General features: G+C 40.8%; 1 protein-coding gene across 4 annotated transcripts; it reads right to left on the bottom strand.

Moving 5' to 3' along the window:
* Nucleotides 1-2,625: 2,625 nt before the first annotated feature.
* Nucleotides 2,626-25,956, bottom strand: DAGLB (diacylglycerol lipase beta). Of its 4 annotated transcripts, none has more exons than XM_075899487.1 (16): nucleotides 25,938-25,956; nucleotides 23,424-23,546; nucleotides 22,333-22,484; nucleotides 18,376-18,550; nucleotides 16,221-16,482; nucleotides 14,132-14,257; nucleotides 12,728-12,855; nucleotides 10,484-10,610; nucleotides 9,322-9,405; nucleotides 8,722-8,799; nucleotides 8,241-8,321; nucleotides 7,979-8,106; nucleotides 7,304-7,372; nucleotides 7,117-7,189; nucleotides 5,777-6,030; nucleotides 2,626-3,987 (listed from the first exon to the last, which is right to left on the bottom strand). In XM_075899487.1, the coding sequence occupies exons 2-16, from the start codon at nucleotides 23,516-23,518 to the stop codon at nucleotides 3,792-3,794; spliced, it is 2,028 nt and encodes a 675-aa protein (XP_075755602.1). In that variant the 5' UTR covers nucleotides 23,519-23,546; nucleotides 25,938-25,956; the 3' UTR covers nucleotides 2,626-3,791. The 4 variants fall into 4 exon arrangements, with proteins under 4 accessions (XP_075755602.1, XP_006112870.1, XP_006112871.1 ...); XM_006112808.4 differs by having other exon boundaries at nucleotides 25,809-25,943; XM_006112809.4 differs by lacking the exon at nucleotides 25,938-25,956 and adding an exon at nucleotides 25,785-25,868.

The raw sequence follows: 25,956 nt of genomic DNA, 5'->3' as shown, positions 1-25,956 counted from the left end.
ACTAGCACTCAATCACTGCAGTAAGTAGCAGGCTGGCAGTGACTGGTTGCATGTTGCCTCTGCTACCTATCCCTCAGACCTTGCTCATCCTCTCCCTGATGTGCCCCTTAACCTCCCTTGCTCCATTGTTCTTCCATATACCCATCCGCAGGGTGTGTCCTGCTCCCAGCACTGAGTGAAGAACCAGCCTCGGATCCCAAATCATTCAATTCACCTCTTTCCCCGCTCTTTGAGAGCGAGAGTTGCACATGTCTCACCTCTCCCCAGGCACATTTTAAAAGCTAAGGTGAATAAAGACTCCCAACTACTCTATTTCTTTGTAACAAGGGCTCACTCAACTTGATGCTAACTTTAATATTTGTACTACATAGTTCTGATTGATAGCTGCTAAAATTACTTGTATTCAAGTAAGTTTATGGAGGTGTCCTGTATTCAGCATGGAGACACATAGACCAGCCCCTCTACTTTGATCATTCTTTGTTTAGTCACATTCAGCATCACTCACTGGGATGACATCATTCCTGTTTGAAACCACTTGCTGTGTACTGTTTCCTTTTTCTGCTCTTCATTTCCCTTGTTGCAGCTACTTTCAGTTCTCACATTATATACTTAAATTTGTCAGAAACGAATCAAGTAGGAGTAAGTGGCAATTACAGTTGCTAGCATGAGCATTATACAGTGAACCCTCGTTTATCGCGGTAGATAGGTTCCAAACCCGACCGCGATAGTTGAAAATCCGCGAAGTAGGGACATGTATATTTAACATGTATACAGCGAGCCCTCGCTACTTCGCGGTTCGACCATCGCGGATTCACGTATATACATAATGTAATGAAAAAAGTCCGCGAAGTCGTGAATCCGCGATGGTCGAACCGCGAAGTAGCGAGGGCTCACTGTATAGACTATGTACCACTAAGACTAATGGGGAGGGCTTTCAAGAGTGAGCCAACACTAACAACATTCCTTAAGCAAGGTAAGTATGATGTAAATTCTCTAGTCCTGGTCTACACTAGGACCATAATCTACAATATCCCAATCTCTTGTGTTTGGCTGCTTTTCACAAGGTGTGATGTTAATTCCAAAATAGTAATTTTGAAATAACTAGCATGGATGCTCCAGTGCTAATTTGAGCATACTGGCTTCCAAGAGGCTTCCTGCAGCTCTCCAGAGTGCTTCCTAGGGCTCTAAGCCTGAAGTAGCACATCCATGTTAACGGAGCCTGTCGGACTAATTTCAATGCTTCCCCATAGAGAGGATGTGCTAGTTCCAATTTGTTAAAACAAGCATTAAGTCAAATTTAGTAATTTGAAATAGTTTCCTACTATAGACATGGCTGTAGAGGGCTGGAAGCATTTTTAATGAGAAGCTTATGTTTTGTAGAAGCTGACTGTTCCATTTGAACCTCAGAAGTCTCACCAAAGTCCTATCTGCCTTAGGTATACTAAAGCAAAGCATGTCTCAAGCTCACTAACCAAGAGTGACTAAGCTACACTTCATTTTACTTTGCCCACTGTACAGGGACCTGAATTTGGATCTCTCGCATCCCCAATGTAGTTACTAATCCACACTGTCTCTTAATCTGTCCTCTTGGACCTTTTCTACACTATACACAACTCTAGGCTACATCTACACTGGCATGATTTTGCACAAATACTTTTAATGGAAAAACTTTTCCATTAAAAGTATTTGTGCAAGAGTGTCTATACTAGCAAAAGATTTGCTTTTGCGCAAAAGCATCTGTGCCCATGTAGACACTCTTGAGCAAGAAAGCTCCAATGGCCATTTTAGCCATCAAGCTTTCTTGCACAAGAAATTGATGTTACCTGTTTACACTGGCTGCTTGTGCAAGAGGACTTATCCCTGAGCAAGAGCATCAGCATATTTGCGCAAGAAGCACTGATTTCATACAGTAGATCAGTGTTCTTATGCAAATGCTTGTGGCCAGAGTTGACTACATTGGCGAGATTTTGCGCAAAATCTCACCAATGTAAACACAGCCCTAGTGTGCAATGACTGTAGGAGATGCAGGTACTTGAATTCATAACTTCCACAAAGTGCCTTTCCTAACCATTAGCTTGGCCAGTAGAGGTCAGCAATGTTCCCTCTTCACCCACATACAGAGTACATTTTGTTTTGTGCATGAGCCACATACAGATGTGCACCACCAAGAAAAACACAGGCTGCTAAGCAGCATTTCAAGCACTCAGCTTACCAGGAACCCTGGACATCAGCTTCCTGATTTTTCATAAAACAGTCTTAGGTTTGACCCAATGCACAATAGGAAAAAACATCTAGATGTACTGTTTAGACTGCCACTGGTCACAAAGTAGGTACAGCTCCTATGATGTGCTCAGGAACAATTAATTTTTACAAGTAGGGATTAAATTTTACATCGAAGAACCTGATTCAGAATTAATGACACTTATGACATCTAAATGACAAGTTAGTGTGGCATATAGAGCTACAGCACCCAAGTGTGCCATCCACTGGAAGTCCCCTAGTGCACTAGACTAGGGCTAGAGTGAGGGGCTTGTCTTGGTTGTGTAAATCATCATACTTGGTACTTAAACTGGTCACTACAGAACAAGCCACAAACCCTATTGCTTGTTACATACAACCTCTGAGCACTTTCAAGTAGACATTTTATTGCACCTTATCAAAACAAACTTTACTACTCCAATACACACAGGCTACATTTCTTCTTAAAAAATACAGTAAGGGACTGTCAAGCAAAATATGGTTTTTTACAAAAAGATCACTTGCTCTGTACAAAGCAACCAAGTTTAATCAGACATTCACCATTATGAACAATTTAAAAGGTAGAGTTGTGAAATTGGTACATACAAAGTTTTCTTAGACACTCCAATGGAATCAAATGTGTGGAAGGTAAGAGTCAGAAGGTCATTAGTCTCAGGTGTCGTGAGCACACAATGGTCCATTCCCCTTAAGAATTTCTTTTGCCATTATTCCCCCATTGTGGAGTTAAATGCATAAAATCAGATACAAAAATATTGCACATGTATCCAAGCAGCATTGTTATAATTATGTAATGTTTGGATTACTTGATTGCCATGAAATAAGATGCCTTCTGAAAATACCTGCGGTAACTAGTGCATATTAAGAGTGGCTATTGAAAAACAAAATAGAAAGTTTTTTAACCCTCTCTTCATACTAGATTTACAATTTCTTCATTTGCTACTAGGAATGCCCATTTCTTACTATTGTGCTTTCACATAGCACCTTTCAAACATGAATCTCAGTGCTTAGCAAAGAGGGGTTAATACTCTCATTTTACTGATGTGAAACAGAGGCACGAAGTTAGTTAAGTGACATTCTCAAGGTAACAGTAAGTCTGTCGCAGACCTGAAATTAGCATTTAGGTGTTATGGTTCCTCTGCTCTAGTTCAATCTTCTTAGGAGTTGTGTTCTTGGTTTAACGGAATCGTTCCAACTATCAAATAAAAGGTACAGTAATTTACATGTAACTGGCTAAAACTGTGCTCACTGTTTCATTTCCAGAAAGCTCCTATCTGCTTGTGTCAACATTCTGACTACTTTCATTTTAACCATCTTAATTACAGTTAGCCAGTAATGTTTAATTCTGAAGAACCTCTGCAGAGTAAAATGAGTTTTGCATTATGACAGTGACCAAGACACCCCCTCCTTCCCAGTTTCTATTTTAGGCATGTTAAAAAACACAAACAAACAAACAAAATCCCACACCAAAGTCTGAGGTTAAAGGCTCCTGAACACTTGAAGCCTAAAGAAAAAAAAAGTTCTTAGACCTCTAGCTATACTATGTTGGTGTGAAAGTCTCCATCTGTTTGACACGTAACACAAGATGCTTTTTCCTCAGTCAAGTTGTTCAGGGCTTTCAGCACAACATCTGGCATGTGATCGGTTACCATCTTGGGACTTATTAAAATATTGCTAAAGGCGGTTTCTTTTGACCATCTTGCAGTATATTTGACATCAGAAGAACACCACCTAAAAAGACAAATATTTCTATAAAGCCTTTTAGACATTCAGAATATCATGAAGTTTGATTGTCCACTATCCAATGCAAATCTCTGAAATCCACATGTCTGCCTTGGAAAGCATATTGGTCATACATTTAAACCTTTGCTTATATCATTTAATAATCTACAAAACTTCTCAGTTACCACTAATAATTTTACATAATTAGAAAAATACACAGGCTTAAACACACAAAATACTGTATTGGCCTACTCTGCTCCCATTGGTATCAATGGTTAAACAACTTCACAGATTGGAAACTAATTTGAGAGCTTCTCCTATTTCCCACATTCTTATCTTGAGTTACCGATCCAGTTCTAGTGCAACATTTGTGCAGATAAACTGAAAGACTATATAATCAAATGGCATTTCAGTTAATGATGAACACATTATCTAGCTAATAATTTTGTCCATATTTCTCATCAATATAAAACTAGACCAATATTGTCATTTTCTGCATTAGAAAGAACATTTCTAGAAGAGCCCCTTTTTAAAATGTTTTTTTTAGCTATATATCAAAATAACGTATGAGGCTACATGTGCTGGACAAAGAAATGGTGTGTTATTTACTGATTACTGTTATGTTATGGGTGCTTCCTGCTAATTACTAATATCCAATACAGTATTACAGTAATTAGCTGTATTACATGTATCTCAAACTGAACTGAGGAGGAAGAGCAGGGAGTTTATTAATCCAGGCTATGGATATTAATTACCCACTCACTCAACTGGGAATACCGGTGGTTTATTGCAATGCTGAAAATTGCTAAAAACCATTCAAAATGAATGTGAAAGAAGAAAGTGGACTGTTAAACTGCTGTAAGGAAAGTGCTTTAAAAGAGTTTGGCCTGTCCTCTCTCCTTCATTTTCCTCCTCCTTACTCTTTGGTCAAGAAGGACACTCTTCTCAATCATCCCATCTTTTTGTGTCTGTTTCAAAACAGAATTTTGAGGGGTTGGACAAAGGAAGGAATTTTGCTGGCTCGTAGAGTAGAAAATGAGGAAGAAGGGAAGAGATTTTTTTTTAACCCCTTAAAAATGCTTCTCCTTTTGGAAGCTTCTATCATAACCGCATTTTCTTTGCTGTTTGATCATGTCTTCTTCCTCCCTTGAATTGAAGCAGGAAGGTTCTTGCTGGACCAGTTTGAGAATTCCAAGTACAAGAGTCAGAAGCAGAGAGATTTGCATGTTCAGGCTACAGTTATTGTGGCAAGTATATAATAGAAATGACAGTACTACATCATTAATCTGACTGTACCATGGCTGAGACAAGCCCATTTCAGTATAATGGACAATATTACACCATCTTTGACAATAGCTATGTGCTCATTCAAAAAATAACGTCACAGTAGCATGTAACAAAGCAATCAGCAGCACCATTACAGCACCTACATACTTTGTGATGCCTTATATGGTGCTGTGTGGTAGGCATCCTTGAAACATGTAACTAGTACCTGTCCTGGCTATTTTATAGTTTAAAGATGTAGAATAGATTTGGTCATTACAGCTGCAATGTTAATAGACCGTATTCAATGAACAGGAAAAAGAAAAAGGAGGCTGTTTTGAGGGCGAGGGTAAAAAGAAGCATTGAGTCAGAAGTAGGTAAAAGAAACAAGGAATGAACATTAGAGAAGACTGGATACAACAGAGAATATGAATATGGAGAAGATTAGAGCAGACACACCAAAACTCCTGCCTTTAATTCTAAGGTGAAAAGAAGCTTGAACTTAATTCAATGAAGCATAATGCTGATAATTTACCTTTTTGAGCTGGTTTCTTCTACAATATGGATGATTTTTCCAGGGAGATAAAGATGAGGATACCGGGGTGGTGCATTTAGAGGAGATTCATCCCCAAGGGCACTGTAAGAAGGTGACCGATGCATCATTAAACTCTCTTCAGCTAGAAGAGGCTGGGTTAGGGTATTGTGACTTCTACCATCTAACTCAGTTGGAAAGTTATCTGGACCTCCTCCAAACACTTCATACCAACACCCATGCAGCAGGATCTGGTACTGAGTTCAGAGAGAAAGAGGCAGAATACAAAATGTTGATGTTTATTTTCAAAGTAGTATAATTTAATTTGACAAACACAAAATGTAAGGTGTCTCTACCCAAGTTTCTACAGAGTAATTACAGACACTTTTTGGTAGACGGTGCTTTTAAGTAAGGCCAATTCAGAGGGAAATGTCTCCAACTCTGAATAATTAAGCTTCTTTTTTTGTCTAGTTTTATTCAACTTGAAGTCTTCTCCTCCATCCAAAACCTCTATATGCCTATCAGCTGCTTAAACTTCAACTCTCCACAGGGGGCCACCACAGGGTTGCTAATTCTGGAAGTACACATCTTCTAGAAAAACCATTTGAAGATTATATTATTTAACTTCAGGCATCAACAGATGGCAGTTTTTAATTGTTAACCCACTCCTCGCAATACCAGTTATGTTCTTGACAACATGTTCAAGCCTCCAAGAGGATCACTCTAACACCCCATCCAACATGCAGACTCTCTCTAATGACAAACGCTCTTGAGGATATAAGCATTCCTCCTTTTGGAACTCTGCCTGGGTTTCCTCGATGTATAATAAGGGCTGATGGTACAGCCAGATAAAACCTCTGCTGGTGATGTGGAGAAGGAGCACCTACTACGAAACTCCTACTCTTTTGATCCCAGAAGATAGGACCAAAACTGGCCTACTGGGCCAAAGTGGAGTGCTCCATCTTTGATCTATCAATCACTCCTTAATCAGCTGCAGGGATCACTATGAGCAACACCCGAGGTACACCAACCCATTAAACACTTTGCACACTCCTACTCTCTGCATACTCCTAGACCCTTCTAGCCAACATAGCAACAAATTGGGATGGTAAATAAACAATGCTACCCAGCAAGAGAGCCTCCACTAGGCCTCCTTGATTGCAGCCTATCATGTTTTTTCTCACTAATACTAACCCCAAAAACTAGACAATACAATTGAGATTATTTTCAGTGTCTTTTTTAAGGCAACAAAGAGATTTTAAACCAATTCCCTATTTTTGTAAGTAATAATAATTTACAAAAACTAACAATTTAAAAATCATATTGATTTGTCACTTTGTTACCTTTGGCCTGGTACAATTGGCAACTATTCTTACTATCCTTCTCTTCAGGTCTTCCATGTTGGGCATGCTTAACCTGTTTAACATACAAACCAAAGTCAAAAGAAGCTTCTTGGGCCAGCCAACTGCTGGAGAATAGCTATCGCTGAATAAAAACCATGTAATTGTCCATCTTAAGTCATATCCTTACCTTGCAACAAGGTCCTTTCCAAGAATGACTGACACAATGAAGCATTTAGAGTAGTCTGCAAGTGATTTGCTACAAAATAAATAAAAATGTGCATATGAAGTTTTGCTAGGACCTCTATTGTATAATAATATATTGCTAAAAACTCAAGTTATTTTACTGGACTTTATTCTGGAGCTAATGTTTTAAGACTAATTCAAGAGTGGACTATACTAAACCCCTTTACACATGCTAATAAGTAGGGATGAACAAGAGGACTTATTTTGGTCCCTTAGAATCATTGAAATTTAGGATTGTATGTTGAACAGGTCAAGATTAGTTAAAGATTTGGTGTGAAGCACGTACTTACACTGTTAAAAATGAATTTGCTAACAGAATTAACAAAGTATTTCAAGAGAAGGGACCATTACAAATTTGCCAGAGAATTTTATTTTATAAATAAGCTAAAACAAGTTACAGCCACCATCTACAAAGGCAAATCCAATAGTCAGAACAAGATAAACCTGTTCAAGTTTAACATATTTAAGCTTAAAACCACTACAGCTTATGTCAGAAGGAGATGAGCTAAATCCATCTTTGAAGAAACTCCACTCAGACATACCAGGAATACATTTGGGCAAATATCTCAATTATTTCTGTATTAGTGTATCTTTCACTTAAAACCAGGTATTGTTTTACCTCAACAATCCTCCTGGAGGAGAAAAGGCATAACATCTTAATGTTGGGAAGGACTTTCTGAGCATGATGGCCAATATGGAAGCTGTTCCAGCACCTAAACTATGACCGACTATAACTAGTTTATATTCCTAAAGACAAAAACAGAAGAGTCATATGGTGAGAATGAAAGACAGCGTGCATTCACTTTAGTTTCCAATGCAACTAAAGTGTTTTGTTAGAAACACTGCTAACAAGAGTGAATAATTTAGGAGTCGTTACTTACAGGAGCAGTGGTGAAAGCATGGTTTAAAATGCCATCATTTATTAGCCTTCTGTAGATGTAATTTGCAGCTTGAGTTATCCCCTAGAAGACAGTATTCGGTTAGAGACAAACGTAGTGTCCAGTTGGAAATGCAACACATATCTCTTTAAATGAAATCAAAACAGTACACAATATTCACACTCCTGATTGCAAAAATATGTGAGCCTCTAGTTAATTATTTCAGTGCTCTGCTGACTTACGTACTGTCCCACAGTGGCACCTGAATGACTATACTGCACAATTAGGATTTTATTTCCTTTTTTTAATTTAAAGAGTTACAAGAAGCAAACAAAACACTAGAACAAATGAAACTCTGCAGAGAACAACACTGCCAACAAGTCACTCAGACAGCTTGCCTACTTCCATTTAACTGAAGAAATGTAGGATTAATTTATTTTTTTAATTGACTAAATAATTTCATATGGTTAAAGACAGCACATGCCTTATGTACAAAACCATTTTCCAGGACATCTTCAAGTGTCAGGTCTTCACAATCAGCTGACAGATCAGTGAGGATATCCTGCAAGTAAATGAGACAGATTCCTCATGCTACAGACATCTACATGGGAATTTTCATAGCCCTTGATGCGGTCTTTATTACAGAAAAACCCTCAAGCAAACTTGGAGTCTGCAAGTAATTGCACATAGAAAAAGAGATGCATGAATGTCTCTTACACACATCTAGAAACCCCTCCCAAAGTGCCATTTATAGCGCTAAATATACAAACAATACTCTGATAAAAGCTATGGTGCAAAATCTGGAATGCACTACAATACACCTCACACCATATTGACAATTACTTTTGCTCTTCTCCCACTTGCTCCTTAAAATGGTGTATAGGTTCTTAGGCATCCAAGGACAGGCTTATCACTTAAAATTATTTACTCCCCATCTCACTGCTAACAACTGCAAGTGTTTTTTTTCTTAATTCATTATGTCACTGTAGCACTATTTTGTCTAGCTACTACAAGGAAGTACACTGTCTCTTCCAAACCATCAGGACATAGCCATCTCCAGAGCCAGTTACATAACAGATGATACCTCAAAAGACAGGGTTCCTCTCACTGCAACCACAATAGCTTCTTTTTTGTGATCCAAAGCAACAAAAAATGGAATCTCGAAAATCTGTAGGGCAAAAAAAAAAAAAATTAGGTGTGTTTAGCGAAGACACCAAATTTTCAAGAACAGTAAAAATTTACTGCAGCTTCCTGGAAAGAAATGAACAATGACATCATGAAATTCTATTTAGGCATATAAACTTTTAAGGAACTCAGGATTTTTAAGATCTATTTTATGTTATAATTAGGATCTTTATCATTCTTGTACAAGGTTACATGAGAACTTTTGCTATATGTTGTAAAGTCAGTCAGTACTGAAAAAAAACTCCATGTTAGTGATACTGTTAGCTAAACAAGCATCTGTATATGAGGCTGTGGGGTTATTTTTTAAAATGATTTTTAAAAACATTTTTGGTTAGTTGTAGGGATGTTAAATTTCAATTAATTGACTAATCGAATAGTCGATGCAAATTGCATTGACTATTAGATTAGTCGATAAGGGCACCTTTGCCTTTGAAGTGTATAAGCAGCCTGTTGCAACACTTCAAAAGGTGAAAGTGCTGCAGGGGGCATGGGGCCAGTCCTCCACTGGCCCTGTGCTCCTCACTGTGTTTCAAAGCTGCAGCATCACGTGCAGCCTGGGGTCAGCTGGGGACTCCCCCACTGGCTCCATACCCCCCACAGCGTTTCAAAGCAGTAGCGCTGCGTGGCGCCCTGGGTCAGCTGGGATCCCAAGCTCCACAGAGCACTGCCGCTTTAAACACAGTATGCAACGTGGGAACTGCACAGCTGGCCCTGGGCTGCATGCGGTGAATCAAAAAAGCAGCGCTGCGTGGAACCCGGGTTCTGGTCTGAGGCTTCACATGATGCTGCTGCTTTGAAGCACCCTCTTTTCTTCCCCATCCTTGCTGCCTCTGATAGAGACAGCAAGGGGGCAGGGAAATGACTAGCTGACTAGTGTGTTGACTATTTGATAAGCATTTGCTTATTGGACAGTCGACTAGTCGTTCACATCCCTAGTTAGTTGGGGCTTCTATTTTAGAACAGTGGAGAGCGAGGAGAGTAAAGCATCCTCTTCCTGGTTTCTAAGTGAACTCAAGAAGCTATTGAGAATTCTCTTGCTCAATGTTGGTTAGAAAGTTTACCTTGTTATGAAAGCTGATATGAATGAAATCTCTGTACTGGAGCCCTGTTATTTGTAGGATAGATCCAAAGTGAAAGTTAAGACGATCATCGCCAATTATATCAGATTCTGTTGGGCTGTTTCTGCAACTAAGGAAACACAGGAAAGAAAAGTGAACTTGCCAGTTCCAGCCAGTTACATTTCCTTTCAGATAAAGAATTCAACTACATTCATGGTAGGATTTCTATTGGGAGCACATTGGGTGTTTATTCTCAAAGACTGGCTAATACATCATTCCTACAAATCTAAACAAATAAACAAGGCAATTCCTAAGAAAAGTTTTAAAAAACTACATCCAAATGATAAAAATTATAAACTTGAAGAAAAATGTCAAGTAGAAAAACAATTATAGTTTTTGACCCATAACCACAATTTCAGCTATAAAATTCATTCAATTTCTCCTCAGTCTTTATTACTGACACATTTCAGGAGGATAATTAGCTTCATGACAATTAAAACTGGATGGAATATTCATTCCTAATGTCACAAAGAACAGAAGTGACTATATAAAATTACGCATGCCTTCTTAATATTAGCTGACTTATTTTGTAGGTTATGGTAGCTAGGAAGATCCCGGAATACTGGAAACAAGGTGGGTTAGACAACTTTTTCTGGGCCAACTTCAATGTTACTGAAGTCAGACATAGGAAACTTTGTCCTTTTGATGCACTTAGTGTAATTTCTAAATATGTCTATTTCTTTTGTTAATTTTGACATGGATACACAATGTTAAACAAAACATTAACATACAAAGCCATTTTATGGTGAGAGTTACTTATTATAGATTCTAATCCTGCACCTGTTGCAGTGCAGCTGGCTGCCTGTGCAGAGACCTTTTAACTTGCCTATACAGAGGCAATATCAGGATCTTTAACTACTGACTCAATAGAAGCAAACGGCTCCACTGTAAAGAGAGTCTTGCCTGATTCCACAAAATAGAAAAGAAACAATGTACTTCCATTTATTCACACTTGTCTAAGCAGAAGCATAAGGCAACAATCCACCCTTTTCTATTTGCTTTGATTCCAACATCCCACGACTCCATTTTGAGGATTATCCATTCAACCCAATCAAATGCCTTATTAGATACTAAAATTGATCTGGCTGAATGAAGCCCAATAACTCTTTACATAGTTTAAAAGAAGCAAAAGATTGCAAACAATGGGGTTATACTCTTTATCTTGCATAGGCTGAGCTCACTGCATTCACTAGGGACTCCCTGAATTCCTCCACTCTACACCACAAAGCCTTATGTGCTTCCCTCCAGTCTCTATTTCAGTGACACTCTGAAGTTTTCCCATATTCCCCTCCATGCTAGCAGCTCTGTGTGGACCCCAATTCCCTCCATGCTAGGAGCTCAGTGAACCCTTTTCTCTCCATGCCCCAGCACTGGGAAGATGGGGAATCTTGATGTAATAGAGGGGGCACACAATGTACCCCAATCTCTGCCTCACTAGAGGTTCTGTCCCTCCCCCTATTCTCTATGCTAGTGATCCTGGGTGCTTTCTACTCCATCCATACCAAGGTCCCTCAATTTTTACTTTATACCAGGATGTGTGCAGTCCCATTTTGCCTCCTATGCGAGGGATTGTGCACATTCCCAATCTCCCATGCCCCAATTTCCGCAAATCATTATTTGTCTGGGAGATAAGTCACTCAATATGCAAACATGCTAAACTCTATTAGGACAGGTAGAGTGGAGACAGAGGTAGTTTTATGCTGTAAGGTATTAAGGGGTGCCGTTAACCAACTGTTCAATTGATAGACAATTTCAGAGGTGTTCAAAGTTGTTGCTCTATGTCTCCCATCCCCCTTTCAGAGTTCCAACTTTATTAAAAAAAAAAATCAGTAGGGTTCTGGACCAGTCATTGATGCCCATGAACATGCTCTGAACATTTGTAATTGGCAGTTTTTGAAAACTTATGTTCTAGCCAAACACAGAAATTCCATCAGGTTCAGTGTATGACTTGGTTTAGTTTGGCTACAGAAAACAGCTTGCCTACTCTTCCAGAACTGGAATTAGCATTTTGAAGCTTGGTTTTCTTTTATTCAATGTGTGAAAGACAACTCTAGCAGTCAAGCTCATGTATACTTATTAGTAGCAAGCAACTCTCATTTTGTCAAATTCTATTTAAGTGATCTCTACTTGTATGAAAAGCTAAATACTTAAAAAAATATGCACTTTCAAGATTTTATACCAACCTACCAGTCACCATTAAGCTTACAGAGTGCAGTAAATGGGTTAGTGTATATGTAGTAGGGCCATCCATAAGCAGCTGCAGCAAACTGCATGTAGTGAGCAGCATTTTCTAATTCGATATCCAAATCTTCAGTCTGGAAACAGGAGCGGGGGAGGGGAGGGGAAGAGGGGCAGAGAAAAAAAGTCACCAGTTGTACATGTAAGATAAGCCCAGGATAAAGAATGCAGATGCACACGCACACATGCTCCTGTAATATTGAGAGTTTAGCTCTCCCCATAGACAAATAGTCACGGCAATGAAGTTTATTCTTTTACTTTTTCACTGCAAGTCCCAGGTAAGTGAAAACGAACATCTTAGAGGGAAGAGTTCACATCATATTCAACTTTCTTATTTCAGAAGAAAATGTAGGGTTTGTTAATAAAGCTGAAGTCTTGAAAATATTAATTATTTAAAGTAATTGTTCATTAGTAGTACCAAGTTTACATTTCACTACGCACTGATAAACAAGGTAGTGAATATTAAATTTTCATTCTAAAGGATGTTGGTGGATGGAAGGCTACAGATTGTAACAAAATTTTTTTCTTTGAATAGGACCCGTCATCAGCTGAATTCAAAAGGAATGATCTAGTCAACAGAGTGCATTTAAATTGCTTCAATTGAAGCAGAATCATTTATTTTGGTGGAAATGGTGCATTAGATGAGAAATTAAAGTTTATAAAAAGGTACAAGATAATTTACAGATTTTTCCCATTTTATTTTAAGACATTTAAGAGACATTTAGTGGAAGATCCCTGTATGAACAGTCACTCTTGATCAGCAAGCACTAAACAGTTACTATTTCTGCTTTTCATCCCATCTTGATATTGGTCACTTACAGTATACTTGTCTTTCAGATTATAAGAGCACATTCTTGGCTCTATGCACATAGCACTGGACTATCATCTTATTTTTGTACATATTCATGGTAATCCGAAAACTATAATTTTCACATATGCCTACTTCCCATTTCAAAGTTTAATTTAGGTGTTATTAATAAAAACATGATTGTGGTGTGGTATGTTTTTAAAGTGTCTATGGAATTTTCTCCCCTAAATCACTTGGATGCTTTTGAAGATCCCACCTTATTTGTCCAGTTTTAGAATACACTTTTTTTTTTTTAAAGTTTATAATCACTTTTCAGTCACTTTCACTTTCAGATTCTCATGTATTAGTAAAATATTGCAATGTTTTGATAGCAAACCTCAAAAGAGAATATTTATTGGACTACAGCATTTTCTATTTGAACTTAAAATACAGAATCTTAGTTTTTTTTAAAGTTCATTTTTACAAAAGTTGCATCTTCTTCAGTTTGACAGAACGCTATCCCTTAACAAGCTGTATCACAAAACTATTTTTGGAGCACATCTTACCACATGAGATAGCGGAGTATGACATAGGATTTCTTCAGGCTCTTTTGAGCAGTTTTCCACTTTATCTTGCTCTTGATGTAGCAGAGTCAAGCCTGCTGCTATGTCACTAGGTACCAGATCAGTGTCCTACCAAAAGAAATGGGGTAAAAAATGCTTTAAAAATAAATCTTCATCTTCAATGAACTGAAAATTAAAAAAAAATTTTTTTTTGCAGTTCTATAGTAAATATATTTACATCAAAAAGACAGGCATGCTTGTGAAACATTCCTATTCAATGTTGCATTTTTTTACATGTTCTGCAAATAAACGCCACATACATAAATTCCAATGTAAAAATGAATGTTAAAAGGATCTCCTTTAAAAGGCCTGTGGAGCCCTAAAGCAAAATATGATCTGAATATGACTAATAATGGTCAAAATCAACTAAGAAAAAACCCATACACCTCCCTCTACAGCTACTATGCAATTTTGAAGGCGTGTCTATGCTGTTATCTGTGATATGTCAACAGCAAATACTCCTGCGCTGAACCTATGGTAAGCTACATAACATTTGCTTACAGATTTTTAGCAGTACTGTTAATACAACCATGCCATTTAGGGCTCAGTCCTGCAAAGTGGTAAGCATTACAGCCACAAATTAAGTTGATGTGAATTGAGGACACTCAGCACCTCATAGGATTGGGTTCTTAGGGCCCCCATGAAGATTATTCTGTCTATAAAGAAGCCACATTAAAAGGCCAGGGAGATTTTCATCACAAAGTTATTGTTCAAATTGATCCAACGTCAAGAGAGATCATTGGGAGGCTCTTAGCAGCTTATGTGAAATGAGACTGGCAAAATAAGCTAGATCATGAATAATAATCAGAAATATTGGCAGAAGGATCCCCCTTCTATTAGCCATGAGACTTGGGATTTAAGTTTGACTGCAATGAGAAGACTCAACCAAATCAGGATATGGGCACTTCCTTTTCTATCATGCATAAATTAAGGGTCCAGGTCCAGACAGGGAGAAGCTTTAATTCAGCTGCCCAGGAGGATTCCTCTTATCCAGGCTCTACTATTCTACAACCCACTAGCTAGGAGGCAGTTGTACAGCAACATGCAGACACTACTACTTCAAATGAATAAGAACCTCTCTCACCAACCTTGATTCTGAAATCCTAAGGCCACTGCTGGAGTCAGCTCTCCCACACAGTAGTACCGTGTGCTGGCAGTTGGATGAGCTTCTGACAGCATCCAAGAGACACTTTCCACTGTGTATGGGCCACTTTGGTGTAGTTCAGGATGAGAGAACTGCTTTTACATAACCTCCTTGTATGCTCTAGAGATACTAACATAGCTAAAATGTCTGCTGTTTGTCCCATTCCCTACTATGAGCAAAGGGAAAAATGGTAAACTCTGGATCCTCACATACCCGGATTTAAAAACTCTCATTCTCCTGACTAGGGAACTGTCCGCCCCCCCCAAAAAAGAGAAAGGGAACTGAACTACATCCCTATATTCTCACTGAGAAATCTAAACTCTCAATATAGACAAGTTCAATTAATACCACCAGACATTCTTAGAAAAGCATGAGAAAACTCCAGTAGATTAGGGTTTTTCTTGTAGTGAAGATGGTGGATGTGTTTGCACAAGGAAAAGTACCTTTTTAATGCAATCAAGAATGATATTACAATAAAGCAGTTTTACTGGTGAAAAAGTGGAGGCTAATTCACTATTGTGAAGCTATTGCCTATCTGTCTTCTGTGTCTGAAGTGCCAAGTGTGTCAAATCAAGTAGACTGAGAACAGTAGTTACTTCAGTACGTCACTTTTCCAAGTTTTAAGACTGTTTGCCTGTCTGTGCAACTTTCCCAGACCCTTCCCCCCCCCTTTAGGGCAATAGAGCCCCTGCTAAAAGGAGGGCAGTGTTGTGTAAGTTTTCTTTCAGAATTGAGCAGATGAGAATCAGATTTTTGATACCTAAGTAAATGGCACTGCTAAAGTCTCAGACAGAAAGGCAAGAGCCACATGTGAAAATACTGTAGTATGGATTCTTCAGTGTTTAGTCAAATGGAACGAAAACAACAAAAAACATCTTTCCATCTTACTGAGAAGTAGTCACGGAAAAGCTCTGCAATACTTGTAAAAGCCACTCGGTGATCATCATCTTGCATAATACAACAACACAGTAACCTGATTCTTGTCTCCCAGACTCTGGTTGCAGTCTTCTTGACATTATAAAACAATTGGCCTGACTGACTACTTTCCAAGTTGCGATTTATATTGTCAGCCAGGTATAGTGTCTTTTTCCCCCCAAGTGGATCAAAGACGATTAAAACAGCAACGACGGTGAAGATGATGATAACCCAGCTGCAAAACAGAAGGATGTGGAAGGAAAGGCTTGGTGAACCATGTGCTCCTAAAGAGTATGCAGCTAGTTCTTGTCAGGTGGAAAAGAAAAATACAGATTATGGCATCTCACCAGCACACTCACTTACTGGTACTGATGATGCCTTTGTAATAGGGCCACCCACCAATTCACTAGGAATGCGACAGATTGCCAGCTCAATAAAATGCTAAACCACTACAATCATTCACCACTGACAGCTATTGTGAAACAGTTTTCAGAGAGGCAGCAGTCATGTTAGTCTGTTTCAGCCAAAACAACAAGGAGTCCAGTGGCACCCTAAACAATAACATTTATTAGGGCATAAGCTTTTGTGAGATCAACTCACTTCCAGCATCTGAGGAAGCGAGTTGTATCTCACAAAAGCTTATGTTCTAATAAATGGGTTAGTGTTTAATATGTCATTGGACTCCTTGTTGGTTTTGCTTTGAAATAGCTACCTCAAGTTGTGGAAGGTTCCATATGCCATTACCACACTTAAGGAAAGTGCAAGGAACCTGCTTTCCATCAGGGGGTCATTGATTCATTGGTCAGGGGAGAGTATCAGTTACAGACCACACATAGTCTTGTGGGGTGTGAGCATGCACGTGAAGGCTCAGGGCATTCCACAGAATTTAGGGTGGGGCCTGAAATTAGAGGTTAAAAGTGCAGGAGGGGGCTCTGAGCTCTGGCAGTGAATGAGGAACATGAAGGGGATGCAGACTCCAGCTGGCTGTGTGAGCTCAGGGCTGGGGCAGATGGGGACAAGAGGCCTGGAGTGCAGGAGAGGCTAAGGGGGTTGGGATGCAGGAAGAGGGTGAAGGGCGCAGACTGGCAGCTTACCTCATGTGGCTCTCCAATGGTGGCAGAGCAGGCTCCATGCTTGCCCTGACCCTGCATTGCTCCCTGAAGTAGTCTGCACATGTGGCCACTAGGTGAAAGGGGCAGGCTGCTCTGTGAACTTCATGCTGCCTACACCTGCAGGTGCTATCACTGCAGCTCCCATTGGCCATGGTAGGGATGTTAAATTTAGATTAATCGGCTAATCAAATAGTCAATACAATTTGCATTGACTATTTGATTAGTTGATAAGGGCACCTCTGCCTTTGAAGTGTAGCCCAGGGCTGTTGCTACACTTGAAAGGTGAAAGCGCTGCAGGGAGCACAGGGCCAGCAGGGGACTCAAGCAGTCCACCACTAGCCCTGTGCTCCTTGCAGAGTTTCAAAGTAGCAGCGCTGCATGGAGCCCAGGGGGCTCCATGTGGCACTGCCACATTGAAATGCTGTGGAGAGCCTGGCATCAGGCTCCACTCAGCGTTTCAAATCGGCAAGGCCATGTGGAGCCCAGGGTCTGCCGCTTTGAAACGCTGCGTGTAGCCCAGGGCCAGCTGGGGACTGCCCAGATGGCTCTGGGCTGCACATGGCATTTCAAAGTGGCAGACATCGGGCTCCATGTAGTGCTGCTGCATTGAAGCACTCCTCCTTTTTGTTCCTTCTCACTTGCTGCCTCTGATAGGAGAGGAAGTGACTAGTGTGTCAATTATCCGATAAGCATTTGCTTGGATAGTTGACTAGTTGTTCACATCCCTAAGCCATGGTTGCTGGCCAACAGGAGCTGCAGAGTTGGGGCAGGAGCAGTGTGCAGAACTTCCCTGATCACCCCTTAATCTAGAGGTCAAGGGACAGGTTTGGGGTTTCTAGCCCATGACACAGACACAGTTTTAATGTTCACATAATTCAAGAAACTCCATTAATTTGAAACAAAAAACCAATTTTGAGCTGTCAAAAATCCTCACAAGTTTTTTAATACACAAATGCAAGCCCCTTTCCCTGCTGCATGCACAATACAAACAAAGTAAATTTTGCTTATATCTTTACCTTGCAATAACTGTCCCAAATACGGCATTTACCACAGTCCTTTCACAACGTACATCAGTGTCTGATACCCATATCGCTCCCACAACTGCCCAGACCAATTCTGGGATATAAAGAGCTAGCCGAGTATAAAGCAGTTTAGGAAGAGATTTTCTTGGCCCAGGGTTAGAAATTGTTCCTGAAATTACAGATGGAATTTAAGTTACTTACCAATATATCTTATGTACATAAACTAGAATAAAATTGCATCAGTGTTTACAATATGGTTGCTAGAGTGAAATTTAAGTCAAATATATTAAAAAAAATACAACAAATCTCAGATTTTACAGGGAAGTTTTGAAGATGTGAAGCTATAGACCATGAAATGTCAGAACTGAGTGGTAAACATCTTATGCATTTTTCATTGTTTAAAACTAGAAATATTACTACAATTGTGCTTTCCCACCAGAATTTTTGTATCTGTTGTTGCACACATCTCATTTCCCAGAAGATATGTTTCGGCCTCAGCCAGATCATATAGGGTTCAATTCCACTCTCTAGGGCAGTGTTTCCCAACGAGGGTTCCACGGAACGCTGGAGTTCCGCAGAGCATCGTCAGGGGTTCTGTGAGAAATCGTGGAATAAATTTTTTTTTCTTAACAATGTAAGCTGACATTGTGTGTGCGCGCGCACGCACGCACACAGCTCAACAAATAGTGTCATCTACTCACCCGTGGCACAGAACCACTTGGCGAGCCCAGTATGTATGTGTGTGATGTGTGTGTGTGTGTATATATATAAAAATATAAATAAATAAATGCATGAATAAAACAGCTCTTTACAAATACATTTTCTTGACAATAATTTAGCAGTAATTGAATTGTGCTCCCTGTCGTCAACTTTTTCTGGCCAAGCAAACGTTTTCATAGGTTGGGGTTCCTCAGGATATTAAAAATTTTAGGGGTTCCTCCATAAGGTTAGGAATTACTGTTCTAGGGCCTAGACCAGGGGTAGGGAACCTTTTTTGGGTCGGGGACCAGACCCATAGAAAAATCAGGCAGGGGCTGCACACAAGTGAGAAGCAAAAATCCAAAACAAGCCTTCACTGGTGTGGCCCCCCAACTGAGAAGGAGAAAGATAGTCCCAACAGTCTCCTCATATAGCAGAGCCCTGGGGGGTGGGGGGTGGGGGGGAAGAATGCACGCAGGCTAGTAGATTTTAATATTGGAGGGGAGCTGGGAGCTGCATCCAGCCCCAGGGCCTGAGGTTCCTGACCTCTGGCCTTGACAAAGACTTCTACTATAGCTTCAGTTCAGCAGTACTGAGCCCCTAACAAACCCAAAGCTTTGCAAAAAGGTAATGCCGGCCTTCAGTTCTTTGGTACTCTGGATTTGAGCTTTGCTGCCTACATTCAGAATTCCTTACATTTATACAGAAGCAAAAAAAAAAAAAAAAAAAAAAAAAATGCTTGCCATACTATACTGGCATAGAACCAGTATTTCTTATTTGCTGTTGCACCTTTAAAGATTTACAGGTTTATCCAGTCAAGAGATCAGAGTTAATCACTGATCTTTGTTCAGTCCTTTCTCAATGCCATCTTAGTTACAAGGGAAACATGATCACCATACAGGTTATTTTGCTTATCTTAATAACATAGTTACATACAAGAACACAAGATACAATCAGTTCAGGAGCATTCCCCATGCCCTGGTCAGAAGGCTGTTATTGCAATACTCCATTTTTTTGGTCAGAAGACCAGTTAAACAGTGTCCACCTAAACCAACTCAAAAAATCTCTGGAGTTAGCTAATGTCCTAATCTAGTCCCCTTCCTTTGGAATCAATCAAGTTGTCTGTGACGCTTTCACCTGCATAAGCATGGGACACAAAATGCACTCAAGTGTGTCAGTTTGCAATACTACCACTAATCCATGATGCAGCCTTATTTCATTATTTTTAGAATAAAATAAGGAGAATTTGGGTCTAGAAATGAAATAGTGTTCTAGAAAAAGTATAATCAAAATTTTTTAAAAAGTGGCATTTATCTTATGAAGAGAACCAAAGCTGTCAAGATTTCTAGTCTTTAAAATCTTATTATATTTTCTGTGAGTTACAAGAAAAGCTGCATGGCATCTCAGCCTAATTTATAAATACTTTTTATACAGTGAGATTATAAACTACAGAGATGTCACTGACAAAAAACTTGCTACCCAACAAAATGACGACGTAGTGAACTTCAGTTTTCACTCTAACGCTGCAAATACTGTCAAGCACACGATAGCTACATTAATTGAATATTTCATGCCACAAATGAGACTGCATGTAACTTGGCCTAACTGCTGCCCACTCATTTGATCTAAGCACATAAGTTAGCGAACAATAGAATAATGTTACTATTAGAAAGCACTTAAACTGTTTTTATTTGAGAGGAAGGGGAACAGTGTAGGAGTATTAATTGACTCCAAAGATACAAGAGACTTAATTATCTAGTCCATTTTTCCAGTTTTCTTATTACATATTTACTAGTTTTCTCTATTTTAGTTTTAGAGATGAGTAGCAGGATTTCCACCATGTCCCTTTGGAAATAATTCCCCCAATTAAAAACAATTCACTGTTAAGAAAGGGAAAACTTAAATTGGATTTCTGAGAACTCTTATTTGGCAATTCCTAGTTATATGACCTTTAATTATGCTGAACAATCCTTCAGCTTCCTTGATGTTTAAATACATATATTTATATACTAGAAGACAGGGATGTAAAATCCCTTTTAATTAGTTAACTGGTTAAATGTTAAATGTAACTGGTCAACTGATTAGATGGGAGTGGGTGGGGAGGACTGTTCCAGCCCAGCTATATCTGGCCCCATGCTGGTCTGCAGGGAGGGAGGGGAGAGGAGAGCTGCTACTTCCAATCCTGCACTAGACTACTGACTCCCAGCCCTCCATCTGCGGCAAGCCATAAGCTGCTCCTGGATAACAACCATTATCCGGTAAGCATAACCCATTAAGAGTGTGCTTACCGGGTAACTGGTTATTCATTTACATCCCAGAAGACTTGCCCAGTGCTGCTTGGATCCTTCAGGGCAGATTCTTGGGATACATACATATAATATATCCCAAAATCTTTCCTAAATTTATAGTTTGATTTTTATCTTTCATCAGATTAATTCCTCCAGATGCTTAAATATTTTAGCTGTTTTTCTAGAACTCTCGAGGATGGTCCAATGGTTAAGGCACTAACCTAGGACTTGTGGAGTAGGGATTTGTACCTGGGAATTCTAACACTTTGTGTGGCCTCAGGCACATCATAGCCTCTCTAAGATGTGGGTAATACTTCATTGGGTTGTTGAGAGGATAAATACACTAGAGATTGTGAAGCGCTCAAATACTATCATAACGGACGCATATAAAGTAGCCAAGACAGATGTTAGGAGGATTTATCCTTATTATAAAGAAGCTCCCAAACAAATCAATATACAAAGGAGCCATTACTGGTTCCTCTATGTCCCATGATAAGGTGTCTGCACATATGTTCCCATATATTAGTTTGCTTCCTACCTGAACTTGAAACTCTCCTTATTTACCAGACATAATTATTGAATTAATAAGACACTATATACTTTGTGCATAGCTTCCCCTGGAAGTCTATCTTTCCAGATCATTTATTACTGAACTAGTACATTGCTGGATGTGAAAGTAGCAGCATTGCTGAATCTAATTTGGGTCTAAGGAGATATTCTGAAGTCCCCTATTTTAAGTTGTCTCCAGGCTATGGTAAATTCTTAGCCTTAAATAACCAAATAGAGATATCAGAGAGAGTTTAATTTATATGTATTATTAGTATTAATGTTGATAAATGGTTACTATAAAACACATATTGCTGTCAGGGCACTCGAGTGTTTGTAAAGATGTTCTATTTTAATGTTAAATCTACATAAAATATACAGATCCTACTACTATAAATATAGCAGATTAAGTATTTACCTTGCATACTGACATACACAATAGTACATACAGCACATATTATGGCAGCCAGGAGAATGAGGAGGACAAGCAGGTAGCTGTGTAATAAGCCCCCTCCAGTACAGTTAAATTTCCCTTTGTGAACGGAGTAGAAAACAAGAATTCCAATCCACCTGCAGAAAAACAGTACCATAATTTTGTCACTTCTAGAAAGATACATACTTCACCACAAAGCTGATTTAAATATAATTCACAAGGGTAGTGCTTCCACAATGAAAAAAAATCACAGAATGTAAAAACTCCAGTATAATAGAGACAACAAATTCAGTAATCTCATCCTTTTTTATAGCCCCTTTCATTCATGTGGATCCCAGAGCATGTCAGTGATGGATGAAGTTTAAGTGATACAGCCATTTCTTGAAGTGGTAGCCACTGATTACTATGTAGTATGGCATTAATTTATATTAAGTCTCATTCTCCATATAAAAACCCAGGTTGTCAATACATGAAAGAGTTAAAAAAAATTCTCACTTCCATGAAACAAAATAACAAATGAACCAGATGGTCTCATGTCACATCTGAACAAATATTCAGAACAAACAAACCAACTCAGTAGCTTCCCAGACATGTTGATTTTTATAACAAGATAATCTACAGATATATAACAATTTCTTAAAAAGCCCAATGATTTCTCCAGTTAGCATGGAGGTTAACATACATTTAAAATTAAAACAATCCTAACATTCACATTATCCTTTACAAAGCATTAGAAGTCACTTGTCAATAGTCAATCAGCGGCTGAGCAGTTTTGCCTTTAGTCTGCTATCACCAGGAGCGAATGGCAACAGGCTGAATACCTCTGTTTGAATCTATCTGTTGTCTTTTGTCTTAAACACTATACACTCTTCAGGGCAAGAAATGGCTTTTTGTTCTATTTATACAATGCCTAACCTAATGGGATCCTGGTCCATAAGCTCTACAGCAATAAGGATAGGGCATCACAAATGTACACTGCATCTTTCATGGCAGACCATCTACCACCAATATTTTCCAGCTGCATGGTCCGACGAAGGTTGGAGAATGGTGGGAAATAAGGATGGGATATCTCTTACCAAATCACTCTGATGAAAAGCTCAAAGGCTCCCGGAAAAACAAAGTCATCACTAGCAATAGCCCAGCGTCTCCCAAATATCACCATTCCCGGCATCTTGAGGACTCTGCTGTGCCTGTCCCTCCTACAGGAAGCAATGTACAGTCAGTCACACATTCACCCACACCCTTTTTTCCACCCTCAGTAGAGCCTGCCTCCTACCCAAACTGGCCATTATACCCCAGAATAACAGGTAATCCTGTAGCACTTTAGAGCAGGGCTACTCAACTTTGGAAGCCCTGGGAGCCAATGATACTCTCAGCACATGCTGAGAGTTGCAACTTAAATGTGGTTACATATACAGGCAGTCCCCGGGTTACGTACAAGATAGGGACTGTAGGTTTGTTCTTAAGTTGAATCTGCATGTAAGTCGGAACTGGCGTCCAGATTCAGCCGCTGCTGAAACTGATCAGTTTCAGCAGCGGCTGAATCTGGACGCCAGTTCCGACTTACATGCAGATTCAACTTAAGAACCCCAGGCATCCCCAAGTCAGCTGCTGCTGAAACTGATCAGCGGCTGATTACAGGAAGCCCAGGGCAGGGGCTTCCTGTAGTCAGCCACTGGTCAGTTTCAGCAGCGGCTGACTTGGGGACGCCTGGGGCAGAGCAGCTGGGGTGCTGCTGGGTTGGTCCAGTAGTGCCGCCGCTCCTCGGCGCTACTGGACCAACCCAGCAGCACCCAAGCTGCTCTGCCCCAGGCGTCCTGATTCAGCCGCTGCTGAATCTGACCAGCAGTGGCTGAATCAGGACGCCTGGGGCAGAACAGCTGGGGTGCTGCCCGGTTGGTCCAGTAGCACCCAGAGCGGCGCTACGGGACCAACTGGCAGCGCCCCAGCTGCTGTACCACAGGTGTCCGGAGCAAAGCCACGGAGCACGGGGGCAGCGGGACAGCCCAGACGCGGCTGTCCTGCTGCCCTCGGGCTCCGTGGCTTTGCTCTGCTTTGCTCCCCGTCCCCCTGGTCTGCAGACCAGGGGGATGGGGAGCAAAGCGGCGGAACACGTGGGCAGCGGACAGCCCAGACGCATCAGCTGATCGCGCACTCCGCGGCTTGGCTCTGCTTTGCCCCCCCCCATCCTCCTGGTCTGCAGACCAGGGGGACGGGGGAGGGGGGGCAAAGCAGAGCCAAGCCGCGGAGCGCGCGATCAGTTGACAGCCCAGACGCTTCTGGGCTGTCAGCTGGCCGGGCGCTCTGCGGCTTGGCTCTGCTTTGCCCGCCCCCCGTCCCCCTGGTCTGCAGACCAGGAGGATGGGGGGGGGGGCAAAGCAGAGCCAAGCCTCGGAGCGCGTGGGCAGCGGACAGCCCTGTCTGCTGCCCACGTGTTCCGCCGCTTTGCTTCCTCTCCCTGGTCTGCTGGAGACCAGGGAGAGGAACGGCCCCGTTCGTAACTGCGGATCCGACGTAAGTCGGATCCGCGTAACTCGGGGACTGCCTGTACATGCAAATACCTTCTTTCACAAGGACAGACATGAATACAAAGATTAAGGGAAGACTACATAACACACAGGCCCCATTTACCGGTAAGTCAGTTCTGCGGATACTAATAAAATTCAATATTTACCCAATTTCCACCCATATGACAGCACATTTAACGAGCAACTACAGTCCAGGAATTTAACTACTAAAACGCATATCAACAGAAGACCATATTGACTACATTTCTGTTTTGTCTCCCACCTGTGGGCCATGTGTTGAACCCACATAAACCCAAACTGCACTGCGGGCCGCAAACAAACAAGCTGTGGGCCACATGTGGCCTGCATGTTGAGTAGCCCTTCCCCAGAGAGTAGAGAAAAAAAGGGAAAACCGCCCAATTTACTACAGAAAGAGAAGGAAGAGGGGGCAATGCCAAGGGCTCTATTTTTCAGTTATAAATTTGGAGGTTTTTCCTTTTTCTCTCAACTCTCATGCGAGGAAGAGGGGTTTTGCCCACAAAAGCTCATTATATGCATACGTACCTGTGTGTGTGTGTGTGAGACAGCGAGAGAGAATATTCCTCTCCACGGTGCTACAGACTACTTGTTTTTTCTTAAGTTACAGTCTAACGTAGCTACCCCTCTGAGACTGATATCCCAGGAAGTTTCTCTCCACCCACCTACCCCGTTCTTGCCCCCAAACCTGCCCATCAGGGCTGCCTCAAGGCCTGCCTCTCGCATCCCCCATATCCTGGAGCCTGACCCCAGGCCAGCCCGACCCCAGAAGGGCTGCTCCAAACCACTTCCCTGGCCTCAGGCCAGCCCCTCCCCCCAAAACACTTCAATGCCGACGCGCAGCCGGGCTACCCACCATCCACCGCTCCCCCACCCCCAGCAACCCTGCCACACCCTCAAAAAGCGACGCCCCCGCACCAGGAAGTCGCTCGCGCTTCTCCGCAGACAGAACGTCCCCAGCCCAGAAGCGATTACGTAAAAACAAGAGAACGTCATGACGCCACCACGCAGCGTAAGCCCTCGCAATCGCCCTGTGCACACATTCACCTTCTCCCGCCCAGCGCCT

This window comes from Pelodiscus sinensis, chromosome 16, assembly GCF_049634645.1.
Source record: "Pelodiscus sinensis isolate JC-2024 chromosome 16, ASM4963464v1, whole genome shotgun sequence".
Classification (NCBI taxonomy): Eukaryota; Metazoa; Chordata; order Testudines; family Trionychidae; genus Pelodiscus; species Pelodiscus sinensis.
This window is presented reverse-complemented; position numbering and strand designations above follow the sequence as displayed.

Bases quoted from the DNA above. Each gene is read 5' to 3' on its own strand.
- DAGLB (XM_075899487.1), bottom strand. From the start codon at position 23,518: ATGCCGGGAATGGTGATATTTGGGAGACGCTGGGCTATTGCTAGTGAT. The intron at 22,485-23,423 runs GTAAGAGATATC...GTTTTTCTGCAG, and splicing joins CTTTTCATCAGAGTGATTTG to GTGGATTGGAATTCTTGTTT. The intron at 10,611-12,727 runs GTAGGTTGGTAT...GTGTTTCCTTAG, and splicing joins TGTAAGCTTAATGGTGACTG to TTGCAGAAACAGCCCAACAG.